Source organism: Ambystoma mexicanum, chromosome 1p, assembly GCF_040938575.1.
Source record: "Ambystoma mexicanum isolate Mex_15411 chromosome 1p, UKY_AmexF1_1, whole genome shotgun sequence".
Classification (NCBI taxonomy): Eukaryota; Metazoa; Chordata; class Amphibia; order Caudata; family Ambystomatidae; genus Ambystoma; species Ambystoma mexicanum.
The window spans coordinates 98600981-98620439 of NC_090921.1; the positions used below are offsets into that span (position 1 = coordinate 98600981).

At 46.7% G+C, this 19459-nt stretch overlaps 1 protein-coding gene across 1 annotated transcript; it reads left to right on the forward strand.

Moving 5' to 3' along the window:
* The first annotated feature begins 2117 nt into the window (after nt 1-2117).
* LOC138566634 (dnaJ homolog subfamily C member 18-like) lies at nt 2118-6870 on the forward strand. Its single transcript, XM_069644179.1, has 4 exons — nt 2118-2240; nt 2352-2421; nt 2575-2681; nt 2834-6870. The coding sequence occupies exon 4, from the start codon at nt 3716-3718 to the stop codon at nt 5156-5158; it is 1443 nt and encodes a 480-aa protein (XP_069500280.1). The 5' UTR covers nt 2118-2240; nt 2352-2421; nt 2575-2681; nt 2834-3715; the 3' UTR covers nt 5159-6870.
* Nucleotides 6871-19459: the final 12589 nt, after the last annotated feature.

Genomic DNA, 19459 nt, shown 5'->3' on the forward strand with positions numbered 1-19459 from the left:
AACAAGGCAGAAAAACGCCTTGCTAGAAGGAGTAGTGAGAGAGACTGTAGCCGGCGGCAAGATAGAGCCGCAAAAGCTGAAGAAGGTAAAGCAAAAGGGGAGAAGGGAGAGAGAGAGAGCGATAGAGAGGAAGAAGCCTCGCTCGAAACTAGGAGAGGTGAAGGTAAAGGCACGGACCAAGCCGTGTAAGGGAAATACTAGCGTTCTCACCCAAAGCAGGAAAACAAAAACACTATGGGGGTTGCAACGCAGAGATTGCCGGGAGTGAGAAACTGAAATACTTCCCGGCGACGCCATGTTGCCGGAGAACTAGAGCGCGGCTGCATGTAAAGAAAGCAACGTGCTGGAACTACGGTCTGCACCGGAGCCTCCAATGCGGAAGTATCCGCCAATCGGCCCGGCTGCGCATGACACCCCATCCCTCCCTCCACAGCAGGATGCCCCCATCCTTCCCCCTGATCCGTAGACAGATGTCCCATGCCACCCTCCAGAACAACACACAGATGACACCATCCCTTAATTCCAGACCCCATCAAGATGTCGCCTCCCTCCATTCCCGATCCCATCAAGATGCCCCCTCTGATCCAGACCCCAACAAGATGGCCTAATCCCGCTCTCCACATAGCAAGATGCTGCCATCCTCCCCTCCAGACCCACACCAAGATGCCCCATCCCTCTCCACACACCAAGATGCCCCATGCCACACTTCAGACCCACACCAAGGAGCCCCATCCCTCTCTCCAGACCTATAATGTGCATCCATCCCTCCCTCCAGACCCACACCAAGATGCCCCATCCCTCCATTCCAGACCCCACCAAGATGCCCCACCCCTCCATTGCAAACCCCACCAAGATGCCCCTTCCCTGCATTCCAGGCCCCATCAAGATGCCCCCCACCCTCTAATCCAGACCCCACAAAGATGTCTTCATCCCTCCCTCCATACTCACACCAATATACCCCCATCCCTCCGTTTGGAACCACACCAAGATGCCCCCATCCCTCAACCATAAATCACCAGATGCCCCCTCCCTCCATTCCAAACCCCACCAAGATGCCCGCTCCCCCTGATCCAGGCCCCACCAAGATGCCCCAATCCTGCCCTTTAGACCCATGCCAAGATCCCCCATCCCTTCCAGCAGACCAATGGGCCTTCTCTCTCCAGACCCAACCAAGATACCCTCATTGCTCCCTTCAGATCCAAAGCCATGTACCCACATCCTGCCCTCCAAACTCACATCAAGATGCCCAGCCTACAATATAGATCAACCCCAAGATGCCCTATCCCCATAGCAGACCCGCACCAAGATGCCCATGCAGTGGAGTAACTTTGCTGAAAATGTTGGGGGGGGTGGGGGTGACATGACATCTGATGAAAAGGTGCCACAGCAAAATTAATGGGGACAAAATGGTGTGCCATGAAAGTTGGGGGGGACAAACACCCCCGCCCCCCTAAAATTACACCCATGTGCCCATGTGTGTCCCCTGTACCACATCCAGATAGCATAGTTCTCAACTCACCCGCTTTTGGCGGGTGTCACCAGCCTTGCAAAGGGCTGACTCACCCACCAAGCCTTCATTCCAATGGGCGTCCCACCCGCCAGAAACAAAATCGGGTGATTTCACCCGCCTTTGCGAGACAAATGGTTGAGAGCTATGAGATAGCCCCAGCCGAATCGCTCCAAAATCATGCCATCATACCCATATTTCTTAACCCAAACACACTCTTCATTAATAAACATTAAATGCCTAACTTAGCCTGTTTTATTAACCCCCTCTGATCAGTTAAACCGCACCATCGATTGTGCCATGCGTTCTTAACCCTCCATACCCGTCACGTGAAACAGATGAAAATGATGTTTAAAGTAAATGTAATTTTCGCCTCCCACGTCTCCATCTGGCATCTTACACAAGCCTCCCGGTACATACATTCCAGCGGGGTTGCAGCCTGGCACCACGTGCCTTCAACCTTTCCCGCTCAGGATGGGGGATAAAATGGCGTGCACGCCACGTGCAGGGAACGCAACGTGCCCAAGGTCACGTGAAGAAGAGAGTGGCGTTCGCTACGTGCAGGGAACGCAACGTGCCCAAAGTCACGTGGAGAAGGGGGGGGGTCGTTCTTAGGGTCCTTTTCTCGGATGGGAACTAGACACCACTAACACGCACCGGCCATGTATTTATTCCATCAGCGTTTGCCGCAATGAGCGGCAGCCCGGCGGGCTAGCGTGGCCTGAGCGAACGGGTGAGTGGTGAAATGTGCATTTCCCGCGGTGATATGACATTTTTGCGCTATCATGAACGGATAGTTTAAAATTGAGGACATCTCCCCCCTTTTTTTTTTGTTGCTTAACAGGCTGTTCATTTCCCAAGTGGGAGTCCCCTCAAGAGAGCACCAGAGCAGGGCAGCATGTCACATGGACAGGGTGAGTTCTCTTCTTTTTTTTTTTACTTTTCTTCCCACTGTTACATTCGTTCTCGTCATTGAATTAAAATGATCAGTGGCGGCATGTTTGCTATTGCCCAAAATGGGGCATTGCTCTGTAGGTCATTCTGATCGCCCATCCTTTTATTGCCAGGTCGGCTGATTTTATCTTTATCCATTGATCCACACGTGATGTCAAATAACCCCGAGTTGCCATGGTGCATGACACCGGATTTAAGCAGCCTGAATCTCTCACAGGGGGTAAGTCTGTCATTAAAATACAACAATGTTCTACAAAGTGTTATCATCAGAGAGTCCAGGCCATTTGCTAGTCTGCTTTAATCAGGCCTCAGAGGACCAAGTTATATAAATGAAGAAGAAAACCATTTCTTCTTCTTTTATCTCCCCTGCAGATTTTGCCTGGTCAGTGGGGAAGTGCAGAAGAAAAAGCAGTAGCCTTAGGAGAACCAACTAAGCAACTCGAGGTTTTCCAGTCCTGAAGAAAGCGGCGATTCGTTTAACACCGCTGAAGCTGGTCGGCATAGTTTCTAGATATGGGAACATTATGCCTGTCCTGCGATCTAGAATAACCTTGTGAGATAGACATTGCAGAATCCCTCTTGTTTTTATTTAGTGGGACATGGTCCGCACAGGTGGCACTGACTAGGCACCATGACTTCTGACCATAGCAGAGGTCTTTTGCGATTGAGGGGGGGCTAATGTGGATGAGAAGCACAGTGAGCACTCTGAAAAGATGTCTTCAAGTTGGCTGAAGTTTCTGCCTCCATATGTCTGGTGAGGGCATTCAAGGAGCTGAACATGGATGTTACTGCTGAATACATTTTTACCTTCTGTTCCCTCTCCTGCTGTCAACTCAGACTTCATCGATTTGCTGCTTGAATATCCCACTTGTGTCACATGTGGTTTGAGGATACCACCATCGTTCCCTATAATTGATTTACCAAAATGCTTAAGGGGGTGCTTTTTCCGTTAAACTAGTACCATGCTCATGAGTTGTGGAGAGAGCTCAAGAAAAATGTGTGTGGATTTGAATGCCCATATTGACTGCATTTCGTAAACCTACCATTCTCTTTGTATGAACTGGTGCATGGGGTTAGCAGAGGGCATTTTCGCCCCTGTCACATAGATGGAAAACAAATGTGTGAAGTTTTAATTGATTGTTTGAAAAAACACTTTGTGAGCTGACATCCCTGATATTGTAAAAAAAAAAAAAGTGGTGGGTGTAGTAAGCTACCCCTTGCCTCATACCCTAAAAAGGTTTCGTGCATTTGAAAATGTTAAGAGAAAGGGCAGAGAAGCTGATCAAAATAGCCAGAGTGCACCTACAATCTGGGAGGCGGGAGGATGCTTTGAATTATCTTTATCAGGCTCAAAACCTTTGCCCGACCCAGAAAGCCAGGGCCCTAATTGATGCCATCCGTAGCAGTGGCCGTGATGCCTTCCGGGTTCCTCCTGCTCACAGCAGGCAGACTTCAGGGGAAGCAGGCTGTGGGTGGTCTGAGGACAACTTCTATCGTGCCCCTGAAGACTGTCATTGTCCCCATGATGCTTTCCATGAAAGCCTGGGTCATTGCTTCCGGTGTTCAGGCGACACATTCTATCCAAGCCCTGGGTACCGTAGGCGGTGTTCAGAGGAGGCCTTTGATGCTGCATCGGGAGGCTGTGGGTACAGTGAGGGAAACTTCCATAGAGACTGTGGTTGCTTTGGGGATCCCATAAATATGGGGTATGGAAGCACTAGTAAAGGGTGGCAGGCCCGCAATGATGCTGGACGTGTGCCGTCCAATCAGAGCACGACTCATGGAAGGGATGCAGACGGCAGTAGCCAAGGTTACACAGAAGAACAGCTAGATGGTGTTCAGAGGGTTATAAGAAGCAGCAGAAGCCACTATGAGACCCTGGGAGTGCGTGAAGATGTGAGTGAGGAGGAACTGAAGCGGGCCTACCGCAAGTTGGCACTGCGATTCCACCCAGACAAAAACCATGCTCCTGGTGCCACTGAGGCCTTCAAGGCCATAGGCCGGGCCTTCGCTGTGCTGAGCAACCCAGAGCGCAGGCGACGATATGACGAGCATGGGGATGATGAAAAGGAGGCTTGTAAGCCAGCTCAGGCACGAGCCTACACTGAGCCAGCAGACATGACCCCAGAGGAGCTCTTCAATCTCTTCTTTGGAGGTCATTTCCCAGCAGGGAAGGCACATATGTTTTCCAATGGTGCCGCCTCTGCTCGTCCTACTCGCCAGCAAAGGCCCCGCCAGCGTTTCCGTACTGAGAAGCCACCCACCCGGGCTGAGGACAACCGCTCCCAGAGCGGCTATTCTGTCTTACTACAGCTACTCCCAGTCCTAGTGCTGGTGGTTGTTTCTGTGGTGGCACAGCTGATGGCCCACAGCCCGCCATACAGCCTCTTTCAAAAATCTTCTGTGGGACACACAATCCCCCGGGAAACACAGGCCCTTGGGGTGCCGTATTACGTAGACCGGAACTTCAAGCAGGCATATCGTGGTTCTTCCCTACAGGAGCTGGAGCGAGCCATCGAAAAGGACTATATTGATTATGTGCAGACAAGCTGCTGGAAGGAAAAGCAGCAGAAGGCTGATCTAAGCAACCTGGCCCGGCTCTACCGGGACGAGCGGCTAAAGCAGAAGGCAGAGTCACTGAAACTGGAGCACTGCGACAAACTTGCCCACGTTATGGCTATGCAGCAGGGGGGCTGAAGGTGTCAGCTACACAGTGCGCTTCTTCCTACTGCAAACAATAGGCAAGCAATGTAGTGAAGCATCTGGCTGGTGTTGGTATCTGTTCAGAGGAAGAACACGAGACAATAAGGAATTCATAGGTGGCTTCTCCTGACATGACATTGGAATGTTTGGACAGAATGGACTGCAAATAATTAAGAAGCAGGGCCGTGCTAGTGACAATGCTACTTTTCACATGAGATGCTTCTAAAGGTGGCTAATGTTCTAAAGGTGGCATTATTTTTAATTAACGTTAATTTATTGGTATGCCCTGCACTGTTACAGGTTAGTTGGGATCTGCCACATCCAGACAGATTTACAGTTCTTTGACACGCCACCTGTTCCCCACCAACACTTCCTTCTGTGGCAGCATCCTACGAAGGCCCATGCGCTGTTTAGTGCACTATCTAGGACTTTTGCCACATATACGAAGACTGTAGTTTGTTTATATATGCCCCTTGGAGCAACCTGGATCTGCAGGAGTATCATCATGGCCCTACTGTAGCATCACATTAAATACTCCACTGGACAGGGTTATATTATGGATAACTGAGCACCCTTCTAAGGATGCTTGGTCGTCCCGTTCCATAAAATGAAGACATGAGAAGTGCTATCGGTTGTACTGTGGAAGCCTGGGAGCCAGTCTTTGAAGTCTCTTCTGTGGTTCACTCGTGCTTACACCTGGATATAGAGAGTTTTAATCCTGCTTCTTGCCTCCCCCATTGACCTGTTACCATTTCAATCCCCCCACAAGCAGCTATTATAAGGAGGGACTGCGAAGCGCTGCAGGTTGTGAGGGTGGGGAATGGTCACTTTGCAGACTTGGCATCATGTACAGAAATGGTGTAAACTCGGGTGAGAGGAGTGGCGAGCACCACAGGTGAGGGTGGTCGGAAATTGGTAGTTTCCAATCGTGCGTGTCGCATTGAATAACCAGGCTTGTCAAACAGATGTGGGGAGAGGTCAAGGGTAAACAAAGGAAGTATGTTGATTACTGTGAAATATTGGACTTCTCCAGGTCCGGGGGTGGTTTTGGGAACAGTATGGTCCTCCACAAAGGGGTGGCTGCGGACAATGATTACATTTGGGTGTAGGCAAATGGGGTTGGCCAGCATTTGCTGGTGAGCTGTATTGTCTGCCACATTTGGGAACCTACCGTTAAACCTGTGAATCTATCCACCAGTGAATAAGTTCCCTAGCTTTCTGATGGATTTATCCGTGCTCTGTCTGTGGGAGAAAGTAAATCCTCCAGGTTACCCCTTGTGATTGTCACTCCCTCACAGCAGGACAACCCTGTGTGATCCCTGGATTTGTATCAACTCTTCACTCTGCCTCTCCCACCACAAGCAAACATGTTCTTGTCTCTTGTGGTTAGAATATCTGTTTTGCAGGAGATGAGAAATGGGAAGCAGCCATTGTTGCTAAATGGACAGAATTTCCGACGTGGCTGACCAATTGCAACGCTCTCTCTTCTGGTTCCCGAACAATTCCAGGAAGGCATGGACTCTGTTACCTTGAGGGCTGCTCTCGCTGGTAGAACCTTGTGGAAGGAGCAGGGCCAGCCGATCACGTGGAGCGACTACTTGCCCATCTCCTTCACCTTGATGTATTTAAGTGGCTGCTGCTTGTTATATATGATTTGTTATATTTATTGTAGTGATATGACGCATAAAGTGGGCTAGACCATGAAACCGAAGTTGTGGATTTTAGTTGAAACAAAAATGGTTTTGCCAGCACTGGAGCGAAGAAAGTGGTAAGTGCTGCCTGTACTGGTGCTAATTGTGGAGATGTGGTGGGGCTACTTGAGTGTCATGAGATGCTGCCAAAATGGCAAAAAACGGGAGAATGCTTGTCGTAACATCTGCCTCGAATTGCCAGCTTAGCTGAGATGTCAATATTCGAATGATAATTGTTTCAATTTCTTTCATGAATCCTGCGCCCCCCCACCCCCATCCCCCACCATCTTCCTTTTATTGCAAGATTGCTGCACCTTGAGGTGACTAGGGAGAGTGAAAAATGGGGTAGTGTGAGGGGGAACCCCTGCAGCTATGGGAAAGTTTCATCTTTCGGGTAGGATGTTGGGTGTTCCTGGTAAAGCGCCCGTTGTAATACTTCATACCACTGGCTTCAGAAGTGAACCAGCTTGGTTTATTTATTTCTTTTTTGTAATTTTCTTTTTTTTTTATGTGAGCCCTGTTGGAGATGCAAATGTTTGCCGTTGTTTTCTAATCTTCCTTGTTATATGCCATGAGGCGCCTCAGGTCAGATGGTGATAGTTTAAAAAAAAAAAATATATACATATATATTTTTTATTGTGATTTTGTTTATTTACACACCTTATTTTGTATATAAAAATAAATTCGCGTCATAAACATTAGAATTACAATAACATAGTCATTCAGCCGTGCACCAATGACCTCATGTGTAGGCATGATGTTATAACTGATTCAGAGGAATATGTTTGTCCACGTTTTGGTTTTGCTTGCAAATTTGATGCGATAGCCATTGATTGTGTTATACATTGCTCTTTTTCACCATGCCATTAGAGAGAAGAAATAGTTGAACCAAGAATATTTAGTCCTATGCGATCAGCATCCCATGGCGATCGCTTAACTGCACAGAGTTAAATGTAAGGTGTTTACTTTCAAATTTGCATAGATATTTGCGCAGTTATTTAATTCATTACACCTTTTTGTTATTGAATTCCTTGATGGGTCAATCATCTTCCTATGCAGACAAATTTGCTTGCATTGTATCAAAGCAAGGATACCCCTTGATAGCAGCCCTAATTCAAATCTTATGACTGATATCGGGACACACTTTGGTAGCGCTAACCCGCTTCTGCGGATATGCCCTTCCACCCCTCGCAAGTAGAGCAGCTCGGCACCACATGTTAGACAGTGCACCACTTTTGCTTTGTAATAATTGACTACTGATAACAATCTTTCTTAACTTTGCTGCATCTAAAGCATAGGGCAAAATGTCAAGTTGCAAGCTTCTAGCCAGGCATACAAAGTTACTTGCCACCTTAACTCTACATATACACATGGCACACTATTTAATACTTGCCAAGAGTCAATTATCACTAGCCAATGGGTAGTGGCGAGTGCAAATGCTGAGCCCTTTTGTACAGCGAAGCCTTTCAACATTTTGCCACGTATGGTATTTTGTGTGTGTTAGTTGTGCTACAGTTAGAGCTTTGGTGTCCTTCCTGTTCACTGCCTGGGCGGGGAGTTGTTTTAACTTTCTTTTCCCCTTTCGTTGTCCACTCCATTGTGTGCCGAAAATGAGGTGCCACTTGGATCTTGCAATCCGCTGCGGTCCACAAGCCCAACGTTCTGTGTAATTATTACAGCAGTAGTGGAAATGCAATTATGGGGGCGGCACACATCCAGGGTCCCCATCCACTTTTAGACTTGCCTACTGATACTAACCCGACACATTGGCCAGCATGCAGGTATGTTTGGGGTGCCCAGTATATAATGTATAGCACTTGGCAGGGATGTCTTTATACTGATTTCAGCAGAACTGAGAAACTTGACTGTTCTCTCACCTTTTTTTTGAGCACTTGAATGTATCGGCTGTGCCCATTCCCCGCTGACCCCCCTCACCACCCCAGGCCATACAGTGATGGGTGGAAAATGTTGATACCACAATGTAGCGCGCAAAATGTCCAGCTCCATTTCGTGACTCCACCTGGACTCCCATCATGTACCCTCCCTCCTGTAGCTTTGCCTTCTCAATAGTGGTGGGCTGCTTTTGCTCCACGAGGCCCCAGAAGCATAGGGTGACGATAAGCAGTATAGGGGCAAATCATGCTCAGCCTAAACTGAGCACTGTCCAGGCGATGAGGGCAAAGGGTGACGATACGCAATATAGGGGGAAAATCCTGCTCCGCTGTTAGGCGATGAAGGCATAGGGTGACAATTCGCAGTATAGGGGAAAATCGCACTCAGTCGAAACCGGGCAGTGTCCAGGCAATGAGTGATGATATGCAGCGTAGCAGGAAAATCCTGCTCTGCCTAAACCGAGCAGTGTCCAGGTGATGAGGGCAAAGGGTGACGATGGGCCTTATAGGGGGAAAATCTTGTTCGGGCTGGTCTACAGGGCTTAGTCCAGCGACCACCCTTACAGGCTTGGATTGGCCACTTTTATGGACCAGTTTAATGACTTTGTTGTATTTTCTGACCAAGTTATGCCCAATTTTCTTTTTTTGTTCAACTGCCAAGAATCCATTCAAGATTGTGCACCAGTACTTCTCGCGCAGTACACTTGCTAAACTATTTAATTTGCGAATTTAGTGCTCGGGATATTTTTGTTCCAATCCGACCCCCTGGAGAAATGGTGTTCGTATTGGATTGCAGAGAGAGTATTGCATGGAATATACATGGTTATTGGCATCGCACATATACTTGATTGTTGGGTTCCAAGCCACGTAAGGCGCTCCTTTTTCCTGTGCATCATCTTGCCTGATCTCCTCCTTTAGACGCTTTTCGCGTTCATTCGGAAAGTGGAACAATCTGGCCATGTTTCCAGCCCAAAACCTTTGAGCAAAGGCAGTCTGACTGACTCTGAGCGGAACACCCCAACATTTTGTCAGTTAGGGATAGATTTAAAATAGAAATTGGAAGAAGCGATGTAAGTATGTAGTAAGTTGGGATTGCCCCAAGGAGAGAGAATGTCTTTGCGTTGCAGCTGTTAGAAAATGCAAGGGCATTCGGAACACCAATAATGTTTTCCCTGTATCCCATGAACCTTGTAGCATGCACCTGAACTCCTATACTACTGATGATCACCTTCCCTTATTCTGCTGAGGTACTTTAGGAACTAGCCTTCGGCTTACCAAACCAGTTAAACATTTCTTCTGGACACTGCAAACCGTCTGTCCCTTGTGGTAGGTAGGTCTTGCACAAGTGCTGACAAAGGGAGCTAAAGGTTTGCTGGTTCACCCAGACTCCATATCGGGAGTTTGATCAAACATGGAAACCTACAAACCACCTGGATAAACGCACCCAAGTGTCAACATCATAAACCACCTACAAATATGCAGGCACACATCACCCAGGTAATTTCATCATGTATTATCAACAGCTTGGGGTTCGCTCCAGCCTCTCCCTTCTGCCAAAATGGGAGAACTGCTCTATACAATTGTACAATCTCACTTCATACACTTAGCTAAATGTTACTCTCCAGCTTTGAAGTATAAACCTGCTCTGGGAAGCTGTCGGGGCCTTTCAGGCTTAGAATATTATTTTTGTGAAGTTACGCGTACGCCCAGTCATCTTAGCGCTGAAGAATAACAAAGAAAAGCCATGCAATGGCCAAAAGTTCTAAAAAAGTTAGGCTGGCTAGAACCTTAAGCGAGTCTCGATGGCACGGACCGGACCACACGGGTAAGGGCATTCTAGAGTTAAGCTGCAGCTACCGAAAAAAACACACCCTCCAATCCTAGGGAGTTTAAAACGAGATACTTATCAAGTAGGTGTCTTGTGAACGTAAGGGCATACGGGAAATGTATGAGCAGAATCTACAATGTAGATATTACGCACCCATGCAAAAACAGCCGCGAAGCACTATGCGTAAGGCTATACATTGAACTCGCATACAAACGGGCAGCCAGTGTAAGGAGTGAGAACTGGGGAAATGTGGGCTCTGAAGGAGGTGCCAGGGGCTACCCAAGCAGCTGACTTGTTCAGAATTTGTAGGCGATTGACCAGTCAGCCAGGCTGAACTAAACCTAGAAAGTTGCAATAGTCGCAAGTAATGAGAACCAAAGAGGCAACAACGGCAGTCAGCATACTCTCCGGTATTTTAATATGAACATTGCCAGATTGGCAAACTGCATTGATCTGGGGACGCACACTACTTCACAACCAGATCCATAACTATAGAAACAGGAGATATTGGGGGGCAGGGGGGAGCCCAATCGGCGAAGGCAAAAAAGCGGCAGTCCTGAGTGAAGTAACAGAAGGGGGACACATTTCAACCGAAAAGCCTGAGAACGTGCACCGTTTCAGTCTTTTCGGTTGAAATGTGTGAGTGTCAGGGGCCACGAGCAGCTGCTCTTTATTGGCAGACCTATGGGAGCGAAACATATTTATTTAATTTAGGCCGTTAAATGGGAACTTTGCAGTGTGCACATTTTCAGGCTACCTTTGCTTGTTCCCTCAGGCTGGCCACTCCCGCAGGACTGTTGCAGTATCCAGCACTGTTCATGTCACACTTTTCTATCTAGTTCAATCAACGTGGCGCAGTATAAAACCAGAGAAAAATGCACATTATTAGTTCTCTTCTTTCATAAAGGGATTAATAGCTTTTCAGCAGACATTTAGTGTTTCAGCAGCCCACTAACTCTATGTCCTGTGATGCTCTCCAGCTATTAACCTTTTGCTGCATTCTTGTGAATTTCCACCCCCCTTCCCCCATCATACAATGTCAGCACTCCACTGGTGCCCCTGACTGTTATTCCCCAGCTGTGGGCTAGATGCCCCCAAACATCATTTAGAAATTGGCCCCCACAAGTCCTGATACACCTTCAGCCAGCACTGAACCTGCTGTTACATGCTATTGGTGTTCGTTGTTTGCAATTGTCTGGCAATGTAGGCGAGTCTGAAAACCATCACCCTACATCGGTTAAATGTGTGGGTGAGTGCCTGATCCCGCCTCTGCGGACTCGTTGGGCCATACCACCAGATGTTCCTAATGTCTATTGTAGGTCTCTGCAGTGTGTGTTAGTTGTGTCTTATTTTGGCTGTAAGAGTCCCAATGTAGTCTCATGTCTTCTGCTACACTAACCTGTTGGAAGGGTTGGTGAACTCTGCTGCAAGTGGCAGGTTTTGTTGATAGAACATTCTGTGATATGACTTACTGTTCCCTCCCACCGCTGCTTCTCTTGGTAAAGGTCCTGGGGATTGATTCTGCGTTCTCCAATTACCCATTTGTAGCACGTGTGAATGTATAAACAGAACTTGCAGAGCTTGCGTTTCTGCAGCTGCTGCAAGGTGCTCCAGTGTCCTGCTGCTCTGCTTACCCTTCTAAATTCACTGCAAGGCTTCCACGTTTGCTCGCAATTGGGATGGCGGACTACGTCTACCAGAATGCACTGATGTGCATTTAAAGCCGAGTAGTGTATTCTTTTTTTCAATATTGGAGCTGGCTACATCTAACCTCTGCACCTATAACCTACCCATTTGGCAAATGCAGAATAATAAAGGGGTTGAGTTCTGAAGTCCTTCTCCGGGTGAATTCTGTGAATATGGGAACACACAGAAGAACGGCGTGCTGCATGGAATCATTCTCCTGTTTGTGTGGGGTGTGTCCAGCTGCAGTTTCTTAAACGCATTGAGGTTCATTGCATTGTCCAAGGTGTATGAATGTGTATATGTAAACCTGGACTAGCCTCGCTTCACATGACTCCACAGGTAACCCGTGTGGAAACATTCCCGAGTGACACATTACTGCCATAACCTGTTCTTTATGCTTTGGTATTTTGGATGTGTCCACGTTTCTTAAACCCTGCTAATTTATCTGGGTAGCATTCCATTCAGTGTTGTCTCGTTTATGCCCTTGCCGAGGGGACCAACCGTATGTGTACCACTATTCGCTCTGCATGCAGAGAGAGTGCTCAGTGCAGGCTTCTAGGACTCCCTCCGTGCTGCGCGTCTGAGGATGTTTAAGTGGCTCACCCTAAATGCGAAGGTATCGCCAGATGTGGCCACTAACGATGCCCATTCGGGTCACACCTGGGGTGGCCTTTTAAAACCGCATACCGTTTTGAGAAATGGCTGGAATGGTTTATCAAGTAACAGTTAATTTAATTCGGGCTCTTCAGCCACCTGCAAGCGTTTTCTAAATCAAGTGTGCGTGGCTGTTTAAGTGGGAAATGGCGGGTAGCAAGGGGAAAAGGCAAAAGGCTTTCGTTTGACCGTGTAATAACTGTGCCTAAAATCGTTTAAAAGAAGAGCCACTCGAATAGCATAGCTGAAGACTCACTACAATGCAAGTAGTTGAGTTTGGTGCTAGGGCGCCTGTTTTTCCAAATCTCTTATGGAGTCTGTGGCATAGTCCCACTTACCTTCCATGCCGACCAACCCAATGCCTGCATTTGATATGGCGACTTGTAGGATCAACAGTCTCCCCTAGTACTGGTATTCCTAAAGAGGAACACCTCGACCATGGACCCAGTAAACCGCCATATTCCACCCTATAAGCACGGTTTTAAGCTCTTTGGAAGAGTGTGCACTATTGCGGCATGTACCTGTCTCCCATGCAGTAACGGCTTGTCTGGCAGTCTGTACTGAGTTGATGGTACAAGTGAAGCATGGGCCTGTAGGGAGGAGACGGGCCCTTACTGGCATTATCATAGCAATTTGCACCCCAGAGAAACGTGCAGGGGGCGAAGTGAGATCTATATAATTTTTTAGAGACAAAGTTAGGCAGAAAGCTTAAAACAAGATTGTGGCAATGCTGTTGACAAAGGAGTGGAAAAGGCAGCAGGTCAATTAACATTTTAAAAATGTAAACTTGTTTGTTAATGATTGGATGCAAGTTGTGTGTGGGAGTGAGCTTGAGTATAACATAAGCAAACCACCCCCTGACAACAAAAAAGCTTACTTGCACAGATGGTGGGTGGCTCCGAGATCATCGTTTTTATAAACATCAATATTAACATAAAAATACAAAATTTGATTATAATACGAAAAGTTGTTTTACACTAGAGAAAGTTATCTTAAAAAAAAAACATTTCATCACGGGCAACATATATGCCACAATCTCACCAACTACCTATTTAGATATCTTCTATTTTCAATTCCAGTTTCACAATCCCAGTACACAACTTCTAATATGGTAATGGCTATTCTTATCCCTGATCAAGATCTACAGCATCCTGGTCAAAATGTTTAATTCCTACAGTGCTTAAAAATGTACACAATTTATTGGGGGAACTCTCCCCGCCCCCTTTTGGGGAGAGGCGTGGTTAGTGATGTAGGTGTGTCCCAAGGGGCAAAGCTAGGTAAAGAAAGCTTCATTCCCAGCAGTGCTCCAGATTTTGAGGTGGGAGTATTTTTCTCCCTATTTTTAAACTTTGAGAGTAAATGTGATTATTTTTTTAATTTTTTTTTACAGAGTATGAGGTCACATATTTCGGCACTGCTCTTCCTACTATTATCAGAATCCTTCCCATCTTCAGCCCATTTGCCACCTGCAAATCCTCCACCGCAGGCATGTCCGAAAATGGGCAGTCTTGTTTTGCAAGCATATATGTAGTGCAAAAAAATCTGACGGGTCACTTCCTCTCTTGCATTTTGTTTTTCAACGTTTCTTTCAAAACCACCTTCCTTTGCCTGAAGAAGAATCCCCTCTGCATGCTGGTGTGCTCGTCTCTTTCTTTCACAGAGTGTTCTCCCATGGGATTGTGCCATTCTAAAACGCTGCGCTGTGAATCGGGCCCTTTGTGTTCCCACATCTTTTTTGTGAGGGCACTTTGTTGCTCATTTCTTGTTTCAGAGGCTGTGGCAGCGAGACACCGAGTCCATTCTTTTGCCAGTCTTACCCCTCTGGTTGCCTAATTGGGTGCACACAGTACTAGTCTCCCCCTTTTTGATTTCCAGCCAGCAATTTTGGGACTTGAAGTAGGCTGCTTGCTCTTCAGTCCACCAGACTGGAAACTCATTGCCAGGCACACGATGTTGGAGGAAACCGTGGTAGCGCTGCTTATGCTACTAATACTGTCCACATCAGAGCACCAAGATCCACAGCTTTCTTCGCAGTCTGCAAACGTGTTTTGCCAGGTGACGTTATACTGCTCCTTCTACCCTGAGATCCTCACAACGCCGCTTTGCTTTACTGGCACGGTTTCTGAAGCTGCATTCTCAGATCCAGTGCATTGCTCTTCACGTTTTCTCTTATTAAAAAAAAAAAGAGCGTTTGACTTTCTGCATTTTTTCTGTATACTGTGCCCCTGTCTGTATGGTCTGGTTCACCCAATGGTATGTGTGGCCAATGGTGTGACTCTCATGTTAACCTGATGAAAAAAGGGAAATTATAGAGCCCGTTAGCGATGTATGGATGCACGTACGTTTTGTGGAATGCTATAGTGCTGTTCAACAAAAAATAATTTCGTATGCTTTATTTTGCCTTCTGGAAGTTCTTTTACTTCAGTTGGGGATCAGCAAGGGCAGTAACCTACAATTCTGTTTGTGCTGAACATATTCCGTATGGATGGGCATATTTCTTTAAGCTGTTTGTGGAAGGCAAGGTTGGCTACGAAATGGGACCTTGTCGAGCCAACAAGTAATGCGGTCATCTTTAATAACAAACATTTATATATGCTCCAACCAACCCGTTCTGAAAAGATCTGCAGTCAAGTGCTTTGCAGACTGCTCTCAAATCTAGGCTTCAGCACTCTGCAGATTTGTAAACGTAAGCACTGTTTTTGTCCTGGACATGAATTAACAAAGCAAGATTATTTTCATTTTCCTTGATGGGGAATCATGCTGATAGTATGTTGCAATATTTTTTTCTTCAGATTCCTAATATTAAATTGTGTGTGTGTGTGTGTGTGTGCGCGAGACACCCCTTTTTTGATGTAAGCTGGGCTTTGGCGAGGATAAAATCCATAGCTAACTGTCTCGCCTCTCTCTGTAATTCATATTTCCACTCTGGCTTAAATTTCCTACCACTGAAGCAAGTCATGGTGAACCCCATCTTTAAAAGATTAGCACTGGCTGCTCGACTCTTTGCCATTTATGGCACTATAGCCAAACCTCATTTCAAACTAAAGTCCTAGAGCGAGTGGCCCTCCTCTAAGTCAGGAAATTCATTGACAATAACACCACCCTACATTTTTTAAATTTTATGTATGTATTAGTTATAAAGCGGCAACTCGCCCATGGGCCTCGGAGCGATGCAGTACACAAATAACGTAAAAAAACCTAAATAATCAGCATGATAAAATAAAACAGAAAAATCAATCAAAAACAATTTAGTCCCATGGTGAGTGAGAGCCCGCCCAGTGAATAACAATGACTCAAAAAAGATGGAAGAGAACTGTGTCCACAACCAATAACAATACAGTCAGAACCCTCCGTCAAGGACCACTCTTTATTATGAAACCTTTGCAAAAGTCCTGTGTTCTAATACAACTCCCTCAGGCTTTGGACTGTAACCAGGCCATAACTTTGTTCTGGAGGGCTTCTCTTGGCTCAGGCCTTTCCAATTTGTTCACATTAACACTCACCATGATCCTTTTATCTAAGCTTGTTAAATGTGGATCCACAATCTCCAGCATTGAGGCCTTTCTAAGACGTATGCCTCTCTTCATGGAATGACGTTTTGAATCAATCGTAGAGCTCTGATTACCGGTTTTAGGATGGCAGTACAAACTGGGATAATAGTCAGACGGCATGGCAACATCAAAATCTAGGCCATGTTCTGTGATGTAACCTACAGAGGCACATCATTTGAGACTGATAAATTGCGGAGTGGCTCTAGGTCCGTTTGGCAGCTTACATCTTCTTTACCGATGGTCACCAATGTTGGAAGAAGGAATGTTTGACATTCCTATCTAGCTTTTCTGATTGGGGGATAACCGTGTCAAAGTCAATCCAGGCTTGGAAATCCATGACCTGCTCACATTTATTATTTAAGTCAAAAATAATTCTCTCCTTTACAGTCTGCCAGCTTCCGGCACCCTTCGTTCCTAATTCTTCCAAGCTAAAGGGCTTCAGTGATGACATTATCCTTTTTATTGGTACGAGATTGCATTGTTCAGTGCCAGGTTTAGACAAACTGGTTTCCTGGAAAAAGGTTCAGGGGTACTATCTTCACACTTAAGTCTCTATGGGTCCCATGAAGTCACTTTGTTGCCCCACAGTAGTTGTGGAGTCAGATTTCAAGTCCTGTTTAATAATCAAAGAGTTGATGATATGATAAGATTGAGAGCTTATTCATTCTTCTCATTTTGCAAACGTTGTTTCCGTTGGGCACTTCTAACCAGGATATTTTCCATACTACCATCACCCAGTGTTAGGCCACCCGCCCGTCCCCCAGACGCTGAGATGGTGTCGCCCCCAACATGCCAAAAGGAATGAGAGCTTCAGTAGCACCCTACCTTTTATGCCCAACATGGCCAAAGTGGGTTTTGCTGTTCCTGCTCTATTGACAGGCATTACTTGTGGGAAGTGATTGGGTATGAGGAAAAGGGAAGAGCGATGGCAGGTGAAAATCCCCTACACACCGAAAATCGACTATGGGTAGTAATATATGACCGATGGCTTTGGCCTTGCTCAAATCAGTACAATAATAGCACAATCCAGCGTGTGAGCACAGAGCTTCCTCTGCACGCAAACACACTGCAGAGAGCCCAGCTCCACAACCCTTGTCCCAAAGCAAGCTGCACAATGTCAGCAGTGGGACTCGGCGACTATGCACCAGATTCGGGTACTCTCCTCCCAGTATCCTCCCCAGCTGTAGGGTGAAAAGAGGCTCGGCTGGTGCCTGAGGCTAAGCCGCACCACCGCGGGAATGCAGTGATCCATCTGTCCACCGCGGACATGGGGCCACCTTCCTGGTAGTCCCAACGGTCCCTCAAAACGCTACGATGACATGACTGCCAATTAGTGTTCCACCCAAATCCTCCCCTGCTCATAAGGAGGGCCTCCTGAAATGTATGCTTGTTTTGTGGAGAAGGCTGTGGGGCCTCCTGCTCACTGTGTATAGATTAGATTTTTGTAATCCCATGTATATTTTAAAGCCATTGCTTTACGTTTAGGATGTTTGGAAGGATCCTAGAAAAGCAGTGTGTTTGACCTCTAAATTCCCCTTGCCCCAGCTCCCTCCCTCTGCACTCTAGTGGAAGCTGAGCTAAGTTTGCCTGGTTATGGTTTCCATATTTGGTGAGCTAACAGTTGTGCGGTCAGGTTGAAGTTGCTGCTATTTTGACCATACACATTTTTTGTTTTGTTTTCCTGCCGATTTTAGGCCGTCTACCAAAATGGAAAAAAGGACATTTCTTCCACCTCCCACCCTCTCTTGCCCCATTTGCCAAAATTTGGGGCATTTAACCTCCCAAAAAACACCCCCATTGTGTACACACACATGAACTTACCCGTTCTCCCTCGTGGCTGCTTCTGGGCATGAAGCGGGTCCTGTCGTGCCTGTCAGTGGTGGAAGTGGGTGGGAGTGGTGCTCCTCTACTTCTTTTAATTAAGTTTTACACTTCCTATACTTAAACCGTTCCGGAATGGTTTCGTTTTAAAAAGTGTAGGAAGAAGTTGAAACTTTCACTTTCAGTTCACTGGACTGAGCGTGCCCTAAACAGCAAGAGCATGTGTTTTGGGGTTTGTATTGTGCGTGAGCGGGGATGTGGCGATGGGGTTAGTGGGGAGCACTGCAGACCAGTAAGGAACATAGTTCCACTACTTCTTTTCGTACACTTCGACCACTGGTGCCTGTCAATCTCTGCACGCACTTGTGTGCGTTGCAGGGGCTGACAGTTCGATTTAGAAAGACTGCTCCTATTTGTTTGCTTTTTGTAAAAAGGTATTTTGACCTAAAACGCCAATTTACTAGTGCATGGGTTTGGGGAAAACCTGTCACTAACACTAACCACCATTATCGTTGCCATCCCATTGACACAGAAAATGCACACACTTCTAATACCATGTGAGACTGCACTGTGAGACCCTACCCACATCCAAGACCGTTTCTGTTCTCTCCTAGCAGGGAGTTATTACAAGGTTCCGATCCCGGGGCAAACAATGTGCCGTTATTTGAAAGGGGAGTCCATCCACGTTATGAAACTGCCTAGTGATTATGTGGCTTGGATACAGTGCATTTTAGGCGACATCCCCTGTCTGCATATTTAAAAGGGGGGAAAGAACCCTACTGCTGCTCGCTCCTAGGTGCCCACTGACAACCTGTGGGTGTTTGGCACGTGTTGCTGGCATTATGCAACTTGATGGCATCTAATTTGTTGTCTGCAGAAGGATCCTATTCTGATTACTTAATGTGTGGGGTCTGCAGGGAGCTGGCAGATGAATTTGGCCCAAACTTGCACACTGCATGCCATTTAAACCGTTTAGTTTGCTGTGCTGGCATCATGAGGAATGGGTGACCGTGATGACATTTCAAGGAACTGGTGGATCGCCTGGAAAAAAAAAGGGCAGGGGGGGGGGGTTTGGAGAGTTGCAGATGTTCCAACCTGGTCCATGTGATGCCTTTCCTGGTGCAAGAGCTGACGATGGCAAATTGGCATTATTCTTCCTAGTACTTCTAATG

Excerpts from the sequence above, each read along its gene's own strand:
- LOC138566634 (XM_069644179.1), top strand. The coding sequence starts at position 3,716 with ATGTTAAGAGAAAGGGCAGAGAAGCTGATCAAAATAGCCAGAGTGCAC.